General features: G+C 46.3%; 1 protein-coding gene across 12 annotated transcripts in view; it reads left to right on the top strand.

The window, feature by feature from the left end:
- Nucleotides 1-15,683, top strand: part of SUFU (SUFU negative regulator of hedgehog signaling) — a 132,760-nt gene that overhangs the window by 44,618 nt on the left and 72,459 nt on the right. For all 12 annotated transcript variants that reach the window (XM_054521628.2, XM_054521624.2, XM_054521625.2 and 9 more), the window contains one exon: nucleotides 3,496-3,632. In XM_054521628.2, the coding sequence (XP_054377603.1) occupies nucleotides 3,496-3,632 (137 nt within the window). The remainder of the gene's footprint in view (nucleotides 1-3,495; nucleotides 3,633-15,683) is intronic.

The following is a 15,683-nucleotide window of genomic DNA, read 5'->3' on the forward strand; positions in this document are numbered from 1 at the left end:
TATCCTGAGGCTGGGCCATTCCAAACTCATGTTTCAGAGTTTAGAGGTAGCGTCCAGCCAGCCCGTGGGTGGTAATCAAATGCAGGTGGAGACCATCTGGCCGGGCCTGTCCCTCCCACCCAGCCAAGTAAGGGCTGGCCTGCCCACCACAGAGCTGGCCCAGAAAGCACCCTGCGTGGAGGCAGATGGTGGACACGTGTGTGCACGCATGCACACCTCTAGGCGCGTGTGCACACGGACCCTCTTTAGTGAAGTGGTGCTGTGTGGATGCATCTGATCCAGTGATTTCTTTCTCTGCATTTGAGGGTTCTTCCCATTGTGCAGCCGAAGAGGAACAAGTTTCTTTTAGTCTGTTTCTCAAGTTTTTGTGGTTAGAAATCATGTACTTTTCTTGGCCCAAGATGAAAGCCCTGGAGTAATGGTCTAATACATTTTACAAAGCTGCCTCTAATTGGTGGCTGCTTAATATCTTCCCTTTGCCCTACTGACCCATCTCCCTTTACCGAGTTTTACCTCTAGTCAATCTTGCATTGCTCCAGGTTTTCACACCCCTCCCAAACCTGCAGCTCCAGGGAGGTAGCTCTTCCAACTTCAGTTTGATAGCTGTTCCCTCAGCCTGCCTGCACTGAATTGACCCCAAACAGGGTGATTCAGCAAAGAAATAAAATAGCTTACATTGTGTTGTCCAAGCATCTTCTGCTGGCCTGGTCTCCAAAATTCCACGTGTGTACCCTCAAAATGGATTCTGTTTCACAATGAGAACACATGGACACAGCAAGGGGAACATCACACACCGGGGACTGTTGTGGGGTGGGGGGAGGGAGGAGGGATAGCATTAGGAGATATACCTAATGCTAAATGACGAGTTAATGGGTACAGCACACCAACATGGCACATGTATACATATGTAACAAACCTGCACGTTGTGCACATGTACCCTAAAACTTAAAGTATAATAATAATAAAATAAAATTTTTTTTTAAAAAAAGGATTCTGTTTCCCACATTGCTATAGATACCTGGGGAAAATGCAAACCGTGGATACTTCATTTAAATATAGTTGGGCCAGGTGCTGTGGCTCTTGCCTGTGTTCCTAGCACTTCGGGAGGCCAAGGAGGGAGGATTACTTGAGCCTGGGAGTTCAAGGACTAGCCCAGGCAATGTGTTGAGACCTGTCTCTACAAAAGTTTTAAAAATTAGCTGGACATGGTGGTGCACACCTGTGGTTCCAGCTACTTGGGAGGTTGAGGTGGAAGGATCGCCTAAGCCTGGGAGGTCAAGGCTACAGTGAGCCATGTTCACACCATTGTATAGAGCAAGATGCTGTCTCAGAAAGAAAGCGGTGGGGGGGCGGTAGAGAGAGAGAGAGAGAAAGAGAGAAAGAAAGAGAGGCTGGGCATGGTGGCTCATATCTGTAATCCCAATACTTTGAGAGGCCGTGGCCAAAGGATTGCTTGAGCCCAGGAATTTGAAACCAGTCTGGGCAACATAGGGAGACTTTATCTCTACTAAAAAAAAAGAAAAAAATTAGCCAGGTGCCAGGTGCCAGGTGCCATGGTGTGCCAGCTACTCGGGAGGCTGAGACAAGAGGATCGCTTGAGCCCCCAAGAGTTCACACATGCAGTGAGCTGAAGATCACGCCACTGCACTCCAGCCTGAGTAACAGAGCGATACCCTGTCTCAAAAAAATACATAGATGATAGATAGCTAGATAGCTAGATAGATAGATACATACATACATACATAGAGTTTGATCATGATAATTTCTAATGATACCTTTTCAGTCCATTAGAGAACTTAGCTTCTCAGAGGTGATCTTTCCCTGCAAAGTGCAGGAGGGCTGGATTCACCCAGGCACAGAAAACTAGGACAGATGTCAGCTTCTGAGACTTGGGAATCTCTTTCTATCCCATCTCCTGGCCTTGCCTCTCGGGGTGATGATGATGATGATGAAGAAAAGATGCCACGTGGAATTCTAGGGTTGGGCATTGACTGCATCATCAGCCCTTGAGAATTCTCACCTCTGATCACCTGTTCCAGGAGCTTGGTTGGCTGTCATCTTAGTTTATGGTTTGTGTTTGTATGCTGATGAGTTTACATGTGTATAATCATTGTGGCTCATGTCTGTACAAGATATAATTACTGAAAATTCTATCATGAATGTATTTTAATTTTAACCTTCCCATGCTGGCAAGCCTCATGTAGCTCTCCCTGGATGCTTCCCTTACCTGAGGAGATGTGGCACCCCGCCAGCCAGGCCCAGCTCTCTGATCCACATCATTGCCCTCTCTGATGGAAGTCCCTTTCAGGGACTTCCCTGAGACTTGGGGCTCCTGAGTGTTTCCTGCAAACAGGGAGGCAGGGACTCCTGCCTTCTCTCATTGTCACTTTAATAAATTGTGACCACAGAAGCAATCATCCTCATTATTCTGGGTCACTGAGGGATGGGAAGGGAGGGCAACCCATGCATCTCTAGGGTTCCAGCAATTGAAGAGTACATGTAGAGTGCCAGGTTTCAGGAAGAGCTTGTGCTAATTGAGGAGTATGTGTTGGGTGCTGAGTTTCAGGAAGAATATGGGCCCACCCAGTATTTGGAATCTGCCTTGGGATCTGTCCACAAATGCTGAGTCTGCAGGCCAGCCAGTGCCACCCAAGGTTGTACCCTTGTGGGCAGAGTGGAGGTGGGAGTGGAGAAAGGGTCTCATCCTCACAGAGTGTATTAATCCATTCTCACACTGATATAAAGACATACCTGAGATTGGGTAATTTATAAAGAAAGTAGGTTTAATTGACTCACAGTTCCACATGGCTGGGAATACCTCAGGAAACTTACAATGTTGGTGGAAGGAGAAGAGGGTGGCAGGCACAAGAGAGTGGGCAAGAGCAGAGAAAACTGCCTTATAAACCCATCAGATCTTGTGAGAATTCACTATCACAAGAACACTGCGGAGGAAACCACCCCCATGATCCAATCATCTCCTACCTGGTTCCTCCCTTGACACGTGGAGACTATGGGGATTACAATTCAAGATGAGATTTGGGTGGGGACACAGAGCCAAACCATATCACAGAGCATATAGCCTTGTGGCTCACAGGACATGTATCCTTAGCAAACAAAGCAGATGCCTATTAACAGCTTGAAGGAATAAGGAGCATGAACAAGGGAGATTTTCAGCAGTGTTGCCTCAATCATCCAGGAAGGAATGTTCCAGAGCCACAAAATTTGTAACTCATAATTCAGAGTGCTAGCAGTAGAATTTGGCCAGGCCAAGGTCACATCCACATACCCACAGCTGGCAGAAGGATGAGGCAAGAGTCTGGTTCCTTATGGGTTTCTCGGGTTCCCTCCCCACAAGGCTCACATCCTGGGATACTCCTCTGAATGGAGGATTTGGATACTGAGGCCACCATAAAAAGGGGGAGAACTTTAGACTTTCAAGAGAGTGTTTTTCCTAAGGTAATTGAGCTTAAAACACTTGCTTTTTATGTCTTTCAGGTTTACAGGAACAGATGGACCTAGTGGTTTTGGCTTTGAGTTGACCTTTCGTCTGAAGAGAGAAACTGGGGAGTCTGCCCCACCAACATGGCCCGCAGAGTTAATGCAGGGCTTGGCACGATACGTGTTCCAGTCAGGTAGGAGGCCAGGGCTGGCTGCTGTGCTGCTCCTTTTGCCATGAGCCTGGTTGGCTTTGAGTACTAGCAGCTATATTTTGATGTTTGTGGAGTGGCCTTTCCTGGGAGTACTATGCCCCAATTCTACCATGAGGCTGGCTTGTTTTGCCTGCTGTTTCCTGGTTGGAAAACCAACTGGGCCATGGCAGAGAGGGCTACTCCCCTGTGCCCTCCAGCAGCAAGTTCTGTGTTATGTTGTGCCACCCTGCACCCTTGTCGTGTTTCATGGAGGGTTTCTTTCATGTCATCTGATATATGTTTCTCTGTGGCTAATTGCTCAGAAGCATTTCCCATCTGATCTCAGATTTTGTTTCTTGTTTTTGTAAGTAGCCTTCAAATGAAGGCCGAGATGCTTTTTCCCAACTCTTTTGCTCTTGAACTATCACAGATAAAGTTCAGAGCAAGCCATGGTCTCTCAAAGCATGGTTCTTATACCACCTGCCTCTGAACTACCTGGAGAGCTTGTTGCAAATACATATTACTAGGCCCCATTGCAGATGTCTGACTCAGAATCTTTGAGAGTGATGTTCCTTAGTGCTTCTGGTAGAGACTAAATTTGGAGAACCATAGATCTGGTAGCTTCTGTAGTTACAGTGACTTTTTTTTTTTTTTTTTTTTGAGATGGAGTTTTGCTCTTGTTGCCCAGGCTGGAGTGCAATGGCGCAATCTCGACTCACTGCAACCTATGCCTCCCAGGTTCAAGCGATTCTCCTGCTTCAGCCTCCTGTGTAGCTGGGATTATAGGAATGCGCCACCACACCCAGCTAATTTTTTTGTTTTTTTTAGTAGAGATGGGGTTTCTCCATGTTGGTCAAGCTGGTATCGAACTCCTGACCTCAGGTGATCTGCCCGCCTTGCCTCCCAAAGTGCTGGGATTATAGACATGGGCCACCGTGCCCGGCCAGTGACTTCTTTTTTTAAACCTTGAGTAGGTTATGCATTTGGGGTACAATAGACCTGTCTAGGTTGAACCCCTCTGCCCACATTTCACACCTGTGGGAGCCAGTTGTTGGCACATGAGGCAGATCCATAACTACCACCTACCATTGTATGCTCTGTGGAACAGTCCCCTCATGGAGGCTACAATGGGTCTTCTCTAGGCAGGAGTTCCTAAATCTGGCTGCCCATCAACCCCTTAGAGGAGCTTGTCAACACACTGATTTCCAAACCTTCCTGTGGGGCTCCAGTTGAGTTGGCCAGAAGTGGGACTAGGGCAGGCCGGGCACAGTGGCTCACGCCTGTAATCCCAGCACTTTGGGAGGCTGAGGTGGTTGGATCACCTGAGGTCAGGAGTTCGAGACCATCCTGGCTAACACGGTGAAACCCCGTCTCTACTAAAAATAAAAAAAATTACCCGGGCGTGGTGGTGGGCACCTGTAATCCCAGCTACTCGGGAGGCTGAGGCAGGAGAATCGCTTGAACCCGGGAGGCAGATGTTACTGTGAGCCAAGATTGCACCACTGTACTCCAGCCTGGGCAACAGAGCAAGACTCCATAAAAAAAAAAAAAAAAAAAGAGTAACAATCACAGTAGTTGTGAAACAGAACAACACTAATAATGGAACAAAGTATTATTATGTACCTTCTTCTTCTTTTTTTTTTTTTTTTTTTTGGAGATGGAGTCTCACTCTGTCCCCCAGGCTGGAGTGCAGTGGTGCGATCTCGGCTCACTGCAAGCTCCATCTTCTGGGTTCAGGCCATTCTCCTGCTTGAGCCTCCCGAGTAGCTGGGACTACAGGTGCCCACCACCATGCCTGGCTAATTTTTTGTATATTTTAGTAGAGACGGAGTTTCACCTTGTTAGCCAGGACGGTCTCGATCTCCTGACCTCGTGATTCACCCGCCTCAGCCTCCCAAAGTGTTGGGATTACAGGCGTGAGCCACTGCGCCCGGGGCCTTATTATGTACCTTCTTATGTGTTGCAGTGTGAGGTATGTAACATCAACTATGTAGCATTTTCCCAAAAATGTTTAACCTGAATCAAAGTATAAGCAGACAAATACAGATTGTGAGACACTTTACAAGACAAATGCCTATATTCTTCAAAAATGTCAGCACTTTGAGAGGCTGAAGCAGGAGGATCGCTTGAGCTCAGGAGTTTGAGACCAGCCTGGGCAATGAAGCAAGACCCTGTAAATTAAAGATTAGCCAGGTGTGGTGGCATGCCTATAGTCCTAGCTACTTGGGAGGCTGAGGTAGGAGGACCACTTGAGCCCAAGAGGCTGAGGCTGCAGTGAGCCATGATTGCGCCACCACATTCCAGGCTGGGTGACACAGTGAGACCCCACCTAAAAAAAAAAATAATACACGCACACACACCCCCCAGTGCTATGAAAGACATAAAAAGGCAAGGGGCAGGGACTGTTCTACATTAAAGGAAACATGGCAGTTTAAATGCACTGTTGATCCTTGATTAGATCCTGAATTGAAAAAAAAGGTCATATTTTAAGGACAATTGGAAAAATATGAATTTACACTGTGTATTAGTTAATAGTACTGTATGTGAAATTCCCTGAATGTGATTATGGTATTATGGTTATACAGGATAATGTCCCTGTTGCTAGGGAGAAAGGCTAAAGTATTAATGGATAAAAGGACCTGATGTCTTTAACTTAATTGTCACATGATTCAAATAATTTAACTTAATTGTCAAAAAATAAAACATCTGTGTATGAAGAGAAGATAAAGCAAATGTGGCGAAATGTTAACAACTTGTGAAGCTGGGTGAATGGTATTTGGGTATTCAGTGTATCATTCTTTTAACTTTTCTGTAGGATTGGAAATTTTCAAAATAAGATAAAAGTTGTGGCTGTTTGTTGAGTATACATTGACTAATATGTGCTCTGCAGGCCCTTTCTGTACCTGATGGCCCCACTTATGGTTGTTATAATGTGCCTGCTGTAGTTTGTGTCTGCAGATTACTTTAGGGACGTCAGAACGGGACAGGGTGACTACACTCCTAAAAGTGTAATACTTGACTTTCTATTTTCCAGATTTCTTGTAATATGATTGTATTACTTAAATAACAGGTAAAACAAATCTACTTTAAATTTTTTTTTAGAACATGGTAGGAAATAATAGTAAATTGTTTAAATAATGGGAAAATGATAAAGAAAAGTAAATGGTAACTGATTTAAGATAGGAGACCATGGCTATGGGCCTAAATGGTGATGGGAATGACTAACATTTAGACTTGTGCTCTGTGTGCCATTGAATATGTGAGGTTAGGGACTGTGATATACCAGCTTTTCAGTTGCAGAAAGCAAGACAACACAGGTTGAGCTGCATGTTCAAGATCACACATCTAGTGGGTACAAAGGCAAATTTTTTTTTTTTTTTTTTTGAGATGGAGTCTCGCTCTATCACCCAGGTTGGAGTGCAGTGGTGTGATCTTGGCTCACTGCAAGCTCCACCTCCCAGGTTCACGCCATTCTCCTGCCTCAGCCTCCCAAGTAGCTGGGACTACAGGCGCCCGCCACCACGCTCAGCTAATTTTTTGTGTTTTTAGTAGAGACGGGGTTTCACTGTGTTAGCCAGGATGGTCTCGATCTCCTGACCTCGTGATCTGCCCGCCTCAGCCTCCCAAAGTGCTGGGATTACAGGCGTGAGCCACCGTGCCCGGCCACAAAGGCAAATTTTAACCCAGACAGTGTAGCTCTGAATGGCAGCTCTTGGCCAGACACGGTGGCTCATGCCTGTAATTCTAGCACTTTAGGAGGCGAAGGTGGGAGGTTGGCTTAAGCCCAGGAGTTCAAGACCAGCCTAGGCAACATAAGGATATTCTGTCTCTACAAAAAATGTTAAAAATTAGCTGTTGTGGTGATGTGTGCTTGTGGTCCCAGCTACTCAGGAGGCTGAGGTGGGAGGATTGCGCATAAGCCTGGAAGGTACAGGCAGCAGTGAATGGTGATTGCACCATTGCACTCCAGCCTGGATGACAGAGTGAAACCCTGTCTCAAAAAAAAAACAAAAAAACAAAAACAAAAACAGGTCAGGCGCAGTGGCTCACGCCTGTAATCCCAGCACTTTGGGAAGCCAAGGTGGTTGGATCACCTGAGGTCAGGAGTTCGAGACCAGCCTGGCCAACATGGTGAAACCCCGTCTCTACTAAACATAGAAAAATTAGCTGGGCATGGTGGTGGACACCTGTAATCCCAGCTACACAGGAGGCTGAGGCAGGAGAATCACTTGAACCTGGGAGGCAGCAGTTGTAGTGAGCTGAGATCGCGCCATTGCACTCCAGCCTGGGCAACAAGAGCAAAACTCTGTCTCAAAACAAAACAAAGCAAAAAAAAGTACACATAACTGTACAGCTTGATGAGTTTTCACAAAGCACATACACCCATGTAACCAGCACCTAAATTGAGAAACAGACCAGTTCTCTAGAAACCTCCCTTACGTCTCCTTTTAGTCAATACTCTTACCGTTTCCTGACTTCCAACATCATTCTTTTCTTTTGTTTGATTTCATTGCATAGTTAGGTCCTTAGCACTGTGTCTGAACGCATTGCTAATAGCTTAAGTAGCTCCCCATCCCCACTCCTCTTGCCTGAACTGTTCTCCATCTGCCTGTGACTGCCAGATCAAGGCGGCAGCATGGTGTGGTGATTTAAGAGTGTGGCCTCCTGACACAGACAGCCTGCATTCATATTGGCTCTGCCAGTTACTGCCTCCTTGGGCAACATGTACGCCCATTTGCTCAGCTATAAAGCAGGGATAATAGTAACCGCATGAAGTTATCGAGAGGTGAATTAATACCTGTAAAACACTTAGAATGTGCCTGGTACGCAGTAAGTACTATGTTTTACCTGCAATCATTATCATTATTCAGTCTTTAAAAACTTTATATGGATCGGCCGGGCGCAGTGGCTCACGCCTATAATCCCAGTACTCTGGGAGGCCGAGGCAGGCGGATCACGAGGTCAGGAGATCAAGACCATCCTGGCTAACATGGTGAAACCCCATCTCTACTAAAAATAAAAAAAATTAGCCGGGCATGGTGGTGGGCGCCTGTGGTCCCAGTTACTTGGGAGGCTGAGGCAGAAGAATGGTGTGAACCCAGGAGATGGAGCTTGCAGACTGCGCCACTGTACTCCAGCCTGGGTGTCAGAGCGAGACTCCGTCTCAAAAAAAAAAAAAAAAAAAAACTTTATATGGATCTAGATGGATACCTTGGTCTTTTTTTTTTTTTTTTCTCAATGACAGACCCTATTTAACAGCAAAACTGTATTAGGAAATGTCTTGCTCGTCCCTGAATCAGATGTGCAGCCTCAGCTGACATGATGACATTTGGAGGCATTATCTTACTCACATGGAAAATCAGTAATATTGATACAAATAAAATTACCTCGTTTTGTACATCATATTATATAGCTGAAAACATTCAGTTCAGGTGTGGCTCCTTGGTTTTTTGTAGTTGATTTATGTAGTTGCCTGCGAAGTCTTAGGCAAATCAAACCCTATTCTAAGTCCAGTAGAGCCCATGCAGTTTAGTGGGACCTTGTAGTAAATCTCTTAATAAGGTGAAGAATCTTTCTATAGTGTAGGTAATTGCCCCTTATTGTGAATATATTGTAAGATTGGGTGTAGGTCTATCAGGTTTTCTCAGAGCAGATCACTCAGCTGCTGCTGCAGAGCACCTCCTTTGTGACTTGTAGGCATTACTCTACCCCTGTGTGGTTACACGCTACAAGAGTTACATGCATACATACTGTACAGAACGTGTGTCATTTATGTTTGATGTGTACACAGATATACCTGCCTACGTACATAGCGTTGTAATTCTGTTTGATGGTCTTGCCTCACTTGTGCTGTCCACCTTAAACTTAGTGAGTTTGTGGGGAGCACTCCACCCACCCATTTGCACGTGAGAACATGCTCAGCAGTGTAATCAAGCAAGTGGACTGTTTAGACCTGCTTTTCCAGATCTAAGTGACATCCACAGTCCTACAGCCCAGCCTTGGAAATAGCATCAAGGCAGTGGGAGGCGAATGAAAGGGGAATGATGAGGCTCTGGTGGGTGTGGGGGCGGGGGTGGAGATGCCCACACCCAGCCATGGAGCTGTACGAGGCAGCCTTGGAAGCCTGCTCTGAAGCATGACTCAGATGGCTTCTATAATAGCCCTGACCTGCTGGCAGACAGCTACCCTCTGGTAGGTTTGCGCAGAGGTGGAAGCTGAGCTGGAGAGAAAAGGAAGTAGAAATGAGAGAGATCTGAGAATGAAGAGCACCCAGAGGCAGTGAAGGCTTCCAGATGTGGCTAGATATAGACAGATTAGGGTGATGTAGTTAGGATTCTTCTAGTTATAAGAAAATGAGCCGGGCGCGGTGGCTCAGGCCTGTAATCCCAGCACTTTGGGAGGCCGAGGCAGGTGGATCACCTGAGGTCAGGAGTTTGAGACTAGCCTGACCAACATGGAGAAACCGTGTCTCTACTAAAAATACAAAAATTAGCCGGGAGTGGTGGCGCGTGCCTGTAATCCCAGCTACTCAGGAGGCTGAGGCAGGAGAATCGCTTGAACCCAGGAGGCGGAGGTTGCAGTGAGCCCAGATCGTGCCACTGCACTCCAGCCTGGGTAACAGAGCGAGACTCAAAAAAAAAAAAAAAAAAGAAGGAAGGGAGGGAGGGAGGAAGGAAGGAAGGAAGGAAGATGGGTGGGGCACAGTGGCTCATTACTTCATTACTTGTAATCCCAGCACTTCGGGAGCCCGAGACAGGCAGATCACTTCAGGTTAGGAGTTCAAAACCAGCCTGGCCAACATGGTGAAACCCTGCCTCTACTAAAAATACAAAAAATTAGCTGGGCATGGTGATACACATCTGTAATCACAGCTACTCAGGAGGCTGAGGCAGGAGAATGGAGAATCACTTGAACCCGGGAGGCGGAGGTTGTGCTACTGCACTTCAGTCTGAGCAATAGAGCAAGACTCCGTCTCGGGAAAAAAAAAAAAAAAAAATTAGCTTGGTGTGGTGGTATGCACTTGTGGTCTCAGCTACTTGGGAGGCTGAGTTTGAGCCCAGGAGGTCAAGGCTGCAGTTAGCTGTGATCATGCCACTCCACTCAGCCTGGGTGATAGAGCAAGACCCTGCCTCTAAAAAAAAAAAAAAAGAAAAGAAAAAGAAAATGGCAGAAATCCACCTGAAACTACCTTAAACAATAACAGGGCCAGGCGTGGTGGCTCACACCTGTAATCTCAATACTTTGGGAGGCTGAGGCAGTGAGGCAGGCAGATTGCTTGAGCCCAGGAGTTTGAGACCAGGCTGGGCAACATGGTGAAACCCCACAGGGGTAGAGTGAAAAAACTGAAAAATTAGCTAGGCATGGTGGCATGCATCTGTAGTCCCAGCTATTCAGGAGGCTGAGGTAGGAGGATTACTTGAGCCAGGGAGGTCGAGGCTGCAGTGAGCCATGATCACACAACTGCACTCCACCCTGGACAGCAGAGCAAGACCCTGTCTCAAAAGAAAAAAAAACAACAAAAAAAGAAAAACAATAGCAGACTTTATTGGCTCAGGTGACTGGGACAACAAGGGTTTCAGGTGTGGCCTGATCTGTATGTTCAAACGGGGTCCTCTGAGCTATGACGATAGCTATGACTCTCTGTATGTTGATCTTGTTCTGCAGACTCTCCCCATGTGCCACTATTGGGGAGATGAGCACCATCATTCCTAGTTTCAGTTTCTCTCAGTTTGTAGTCCCAGCAGGCACAGGGCTTTGTGCTTTTAACTTTGGTGTTTTGTTTGTTTTTTACTGATTTTTGTTTTGTTTTGAGACGGAGTCTTGTTCTGTTGCCCAGGCTGGAGTGCAGTAACACAATCCCGGCTCACTGCACCTCCGCCTCCCGAGTTCAAGCAGTTCTCCTGCCTCAGCCTCCCGAGTAGCTGGGACCACAGGCATGCACCAACATGCCTGGCTAACTTTTGTATTTTTAGTAGAGACACAGGGTTTCACCATGTTGGCAGGCTGGTCTCGAACTCCTGACTTCAGGTGATCCACCCACAATGGCCTCCCAAAGTGTTGGGATTACAGGCGCAAGCCCCAACACCTGGCCTGTTTTTTTATTGATTTTTGAGACAAGGTTCTTGCTTTGTCACCCAGACTAGAGGCTAGAGTACCGTGGCACCTTTTTAGTTCACTGCAGCCTCAAATTTCTGGGCTCAAGTGATCTTCCCATTTCAGCCTCCTGAGTAGCTATGACTACAGGTGCACACCACCACCCTCAGCTAATTTTTAAATTTTTTGTAGAGACAGGGTCTCGCTGTTGCCCAGGTTTTGGTCTTGAACTCCTGGGCTCAAGTGCTCTAACCACTTTGGCTTCCCAAAGTGCTAGGATTACACGTGCGAGCCACTGCGCCCAGCCAAGGCTTTAAACTTTGGACATTTCTACATCAGTTCTGGGGTAGGACACAGATTAGTTCTGTCTGGGCCATGTGACCACCTTGGTTGGTGGCAGTGGTCCAGATGGACCACCAGGATTTACGTTGAAAGTCTTCCCCCTGCTCTTCACTTCCAAGCATATGGAGTAGGAGGGAAGTCCTCTAAAGCAAAGGCTAACCACCAGCAGAAGAATAGCACGGCTTTGCATAGGCAAAATCAGTTGCTGCCACAGGACTGTAGGGACATCTCTTACCTCAGTAATCATGGTGTGCAGTTAACACTTGGAAGTCAGATTATTAGAGGAGGTGTCGATGGAGCGGGCACTTTCTCTTCTGTCTTGTATGTGTTGGGATGGTTTTGACTACAAGTAATAGAACACCCTGACCAGAGTGGCCTAACAATAAGGGCACTTACCTTACATGGCAAGCCATCTGGAGGAGGGGCAGTTCCAGGGTTGGCTGGCATCTGTTCAGCGATATTGTCAAGGACCTGAGTTGTTCTTAACTTCTCTGCCTTCCTTAGCACTTGGCTTGTCTTTTTAAACTGGTTTCCTCATATTCCAGAGATGGCTGCCACGATCCCAGCATCCTGATCACCCTTGACAGAGTCTACAGGCAGTAAGAGAGACGTTTCTGTCCTATGTCCTTTAAAGATGAACCAAAACCTCCAGAGAACCGCCCTCGTTGGTGTCCCCTTTGCATCTCATTGGCTAGAGTTAGGTCAAGGATGATATTGGCTGGGAATGGGCCTGGCTCACGGAAGGGAATGGCCAGGAAAAGGCAGAAAAACAAAATTGGGGTTCTGTTAGTAAGGAGGGGAATGCCCATTGGGTGGACAAAACACTCCCACCTAAGAAGCCCCAGCCCTGCCTGGGATCAGAGGAACCTTGCATGTTGGTGAGGACACTGGACCTGGGAAGAGAATGTTCCAGTCATGAGGACAGGATGGCTGTCATTTCACCTGCTATGGCAGATTTACAAACAAATCTAGCCTGTGGCATGAGTCGTTTGGAAAGTTTTGCAATAAATGTATCAATAACTTCACCAGTAGACACTTCCATGTCTGTCTGTCCTACTTTGCAGCCAGTTTTTCTTACTTCCCTGTTCTCCTTTCATTTTACGATCAGCTTATTCTTCTCAGATTGCCAGTTACTCTTCCGCTGCTCCCCATCCTCTGGGTTTCATTAGAAAGAAACCATTCCCCAACTCAACAGGGCTTGATTTCTGAACTGTGCTTTAGAATTCTGCTGGAGAGGCTATCTGCTCTCAGTTCTGCCATTGGTAGGCTTTAACCACAAATTCCAAGGCAATTTCATTTGCGTTTTTAGGAAAAACATATCTCCCCAACCTTGTAACTGACACTGGAAATTGAAGTGCCTTCGCTTGCTGCTGTTTAATGGCAACCTCATGACATGTGCTCAGTTGGCTCGATTTGTGAGTGGCTCGATTTTTGAGTGCTGGGATGGCACTGCATGAGTAGGGATCTCTCCCAGGCCATCAGAGCTCATGGCTGATCCAACCCTGTGGTACTGACAGATTCTAATGCTAACAGAGATTTTTTTTTGTTTTCACATTTTCTTCCCTTTCCGCTGTTTATAAAAGAAATACTTGCTCATTATAAAATTGAAACTTAGAAATCTAAAATCTGACACAGAAGGTGTCATATTCATAATTCATTCCCTCACAGAGAAAACTTTGGTGTTCCTCTTTCCAGGTTTTGTTTGCCATGCATATGTCTGGATAGAATTTGCAGTATTTTGACCAGGCACAGTGGCTCACACCTGTAATCCCAGCACTTTGGGAGGCTGAGATGGGTGGATCACCTGAGGTCAGGAGTTCGAGACCAGCCTGGCCAACATGATGAAACCCCATCTCTGCTAAAAAAAAATACAAAAATTAGCCGGGTGTGGTGGTGCATGCCTGTAGTCCCAGCTACTTGGGAGGCTGAGGCACAAGAATTGTTTGAACCTGGGAAGCGGAGGTTGCAGTTAGCTGGGAGCACGCCACTGCACCCCACCATGGGTGATAGAGCAAGACTCAGTCTCAAAAAAAAAGAACTTGCAGTATTTTGTAAAAATGGACTATGCTTTTCATACTGTTTTTCACCTTGCTTTTTTAACTTACTATCATTTGGACATCTGTCAGGATGTTCTTTTTAACGCGATACTTTTTTAATGCCTACATATACTGTACTTTATTTAACCAGTCTTCTATTGTTAGACATTTGGGTCATTTCTAATTTTTTCCTTTCACAAAGCTGCAGTGAGCGTCCTCGCATATGTACATCTTCGTATTCTTACCGAAGTATTTCTTTTTTTTTTATGAGATGGAGATTTACTCTTGTTGCCCAGGCTGGAGTGCAATGGCGCGATCTTGGCTCACCGCATCCTCTGCCTCCCAGGTTCTCCTCCCAGTGATTTTCCTGCCTCAGCCTCCAGAGTAGCTGGGATTACAGGCATGTGCCACCACACCCAGCTAATTTTGTATTTTTAGTAGAGACGGGGTTTCACTGTGTTGCCCAGGCTGATCTCGAACTCCTGACCTCAGGTGATCCGCCCGCCTCGGCCTCCCAAATTGCTGGGATTACAGACGTAAGCAACTGCGCCCGGCCTTACCGGAGTATTTCTTCAGGATAAATTCCTTTAAATGGGATCACTTAGCCAGGTGTGGAGAAATTAACCTTTACATGTTAATAACCATTGCTAAAGGATTTTTAAAGTGAGGAGGAATTAGATAAATGAATATGTTATTAAAATAATACTGTTGGGACCATCCAGTAAATGTTATCATTATTTTCAACAAACAATAGAAGGATCATTATATAAAAAGTGGTTGTTTTTGTTTTTGTGTTTTGTTTGAGACAGAGTCTCTCTCTGTCACCCAGGCTGGAGTGCAGTGGTGTGATCTTGGCTCACTGCAAGCTCCACCTCCCAGGTTCAAGTGATTCTCCTGCCTCAGCCTCCTGAGTAGCTGGGATTACAGGCGTGAGCCACTGCACCGAGCCTAGTGTTTTTATAGCAACAAAATACTTTACTGAGTCTTTGAGAATAGGTCCCCCTTCTTAGGTTCCTTGGCCAGAGAGATTGGTTCATACACACTATGTGGCATGCATTTAGGTTTAGGAAAGATCAGCAAGCTTTTTTTTTTTTTTTTTTGAGATGGGATCTCACTCTGTTGCTCAGGCCGGAGTCCAGTGGTACAATCATGGCTCACTGTAGCTTTGACCTCCCGAGCTCAGTTGATCCTCCTATCTCAGCCTCCCAAGTACTGGGACTACAGGTGCATGCCACCACACCTGGCTAATTTTTATATTTTTTGTGGAGACAGGATTTCGCCCTGTTGCCCAGGCTGGTCTTGAACCCCTGGGCTCAAGTGATCTGCCCGTGTTGGCCTCCCAAAGTGGAGGGATTATAGGTGTGACCCACTGCGCCCGGCTAGCAAACCTTATACAGTGTGTTGCACAGTTTAGAGTTCCAGGAATCCATCCATCATGCTTCCTGTCTCTGAAGTTGGAAGTGCTGAGGGACACAGCCTGCCTCTGTAAGTCAGAGAGACTTTTCTGGATATTGACAGCAAGTCATGTTTTACATAAGGAACCTCAATGCATTGTAGAGTTTTCCTGGGGTTTGCCTCCTCT

The sequence above is a fragment of the Pongo abelii genome, chromosome 8, assembly GCF_028885655.2.
Source record: "Pongo abelii isolate AG06213 chromosome 8, NHGRI_mPonAbe1-v2.0_pri, whole genome shotgun sequence".
In the NCBI taxonomy this organism is placed as follows: Eukaryota; Metazoa; Chordata; class Mammalia; order Primates; family Hominidae; genus Pongo; species Pongo abelii.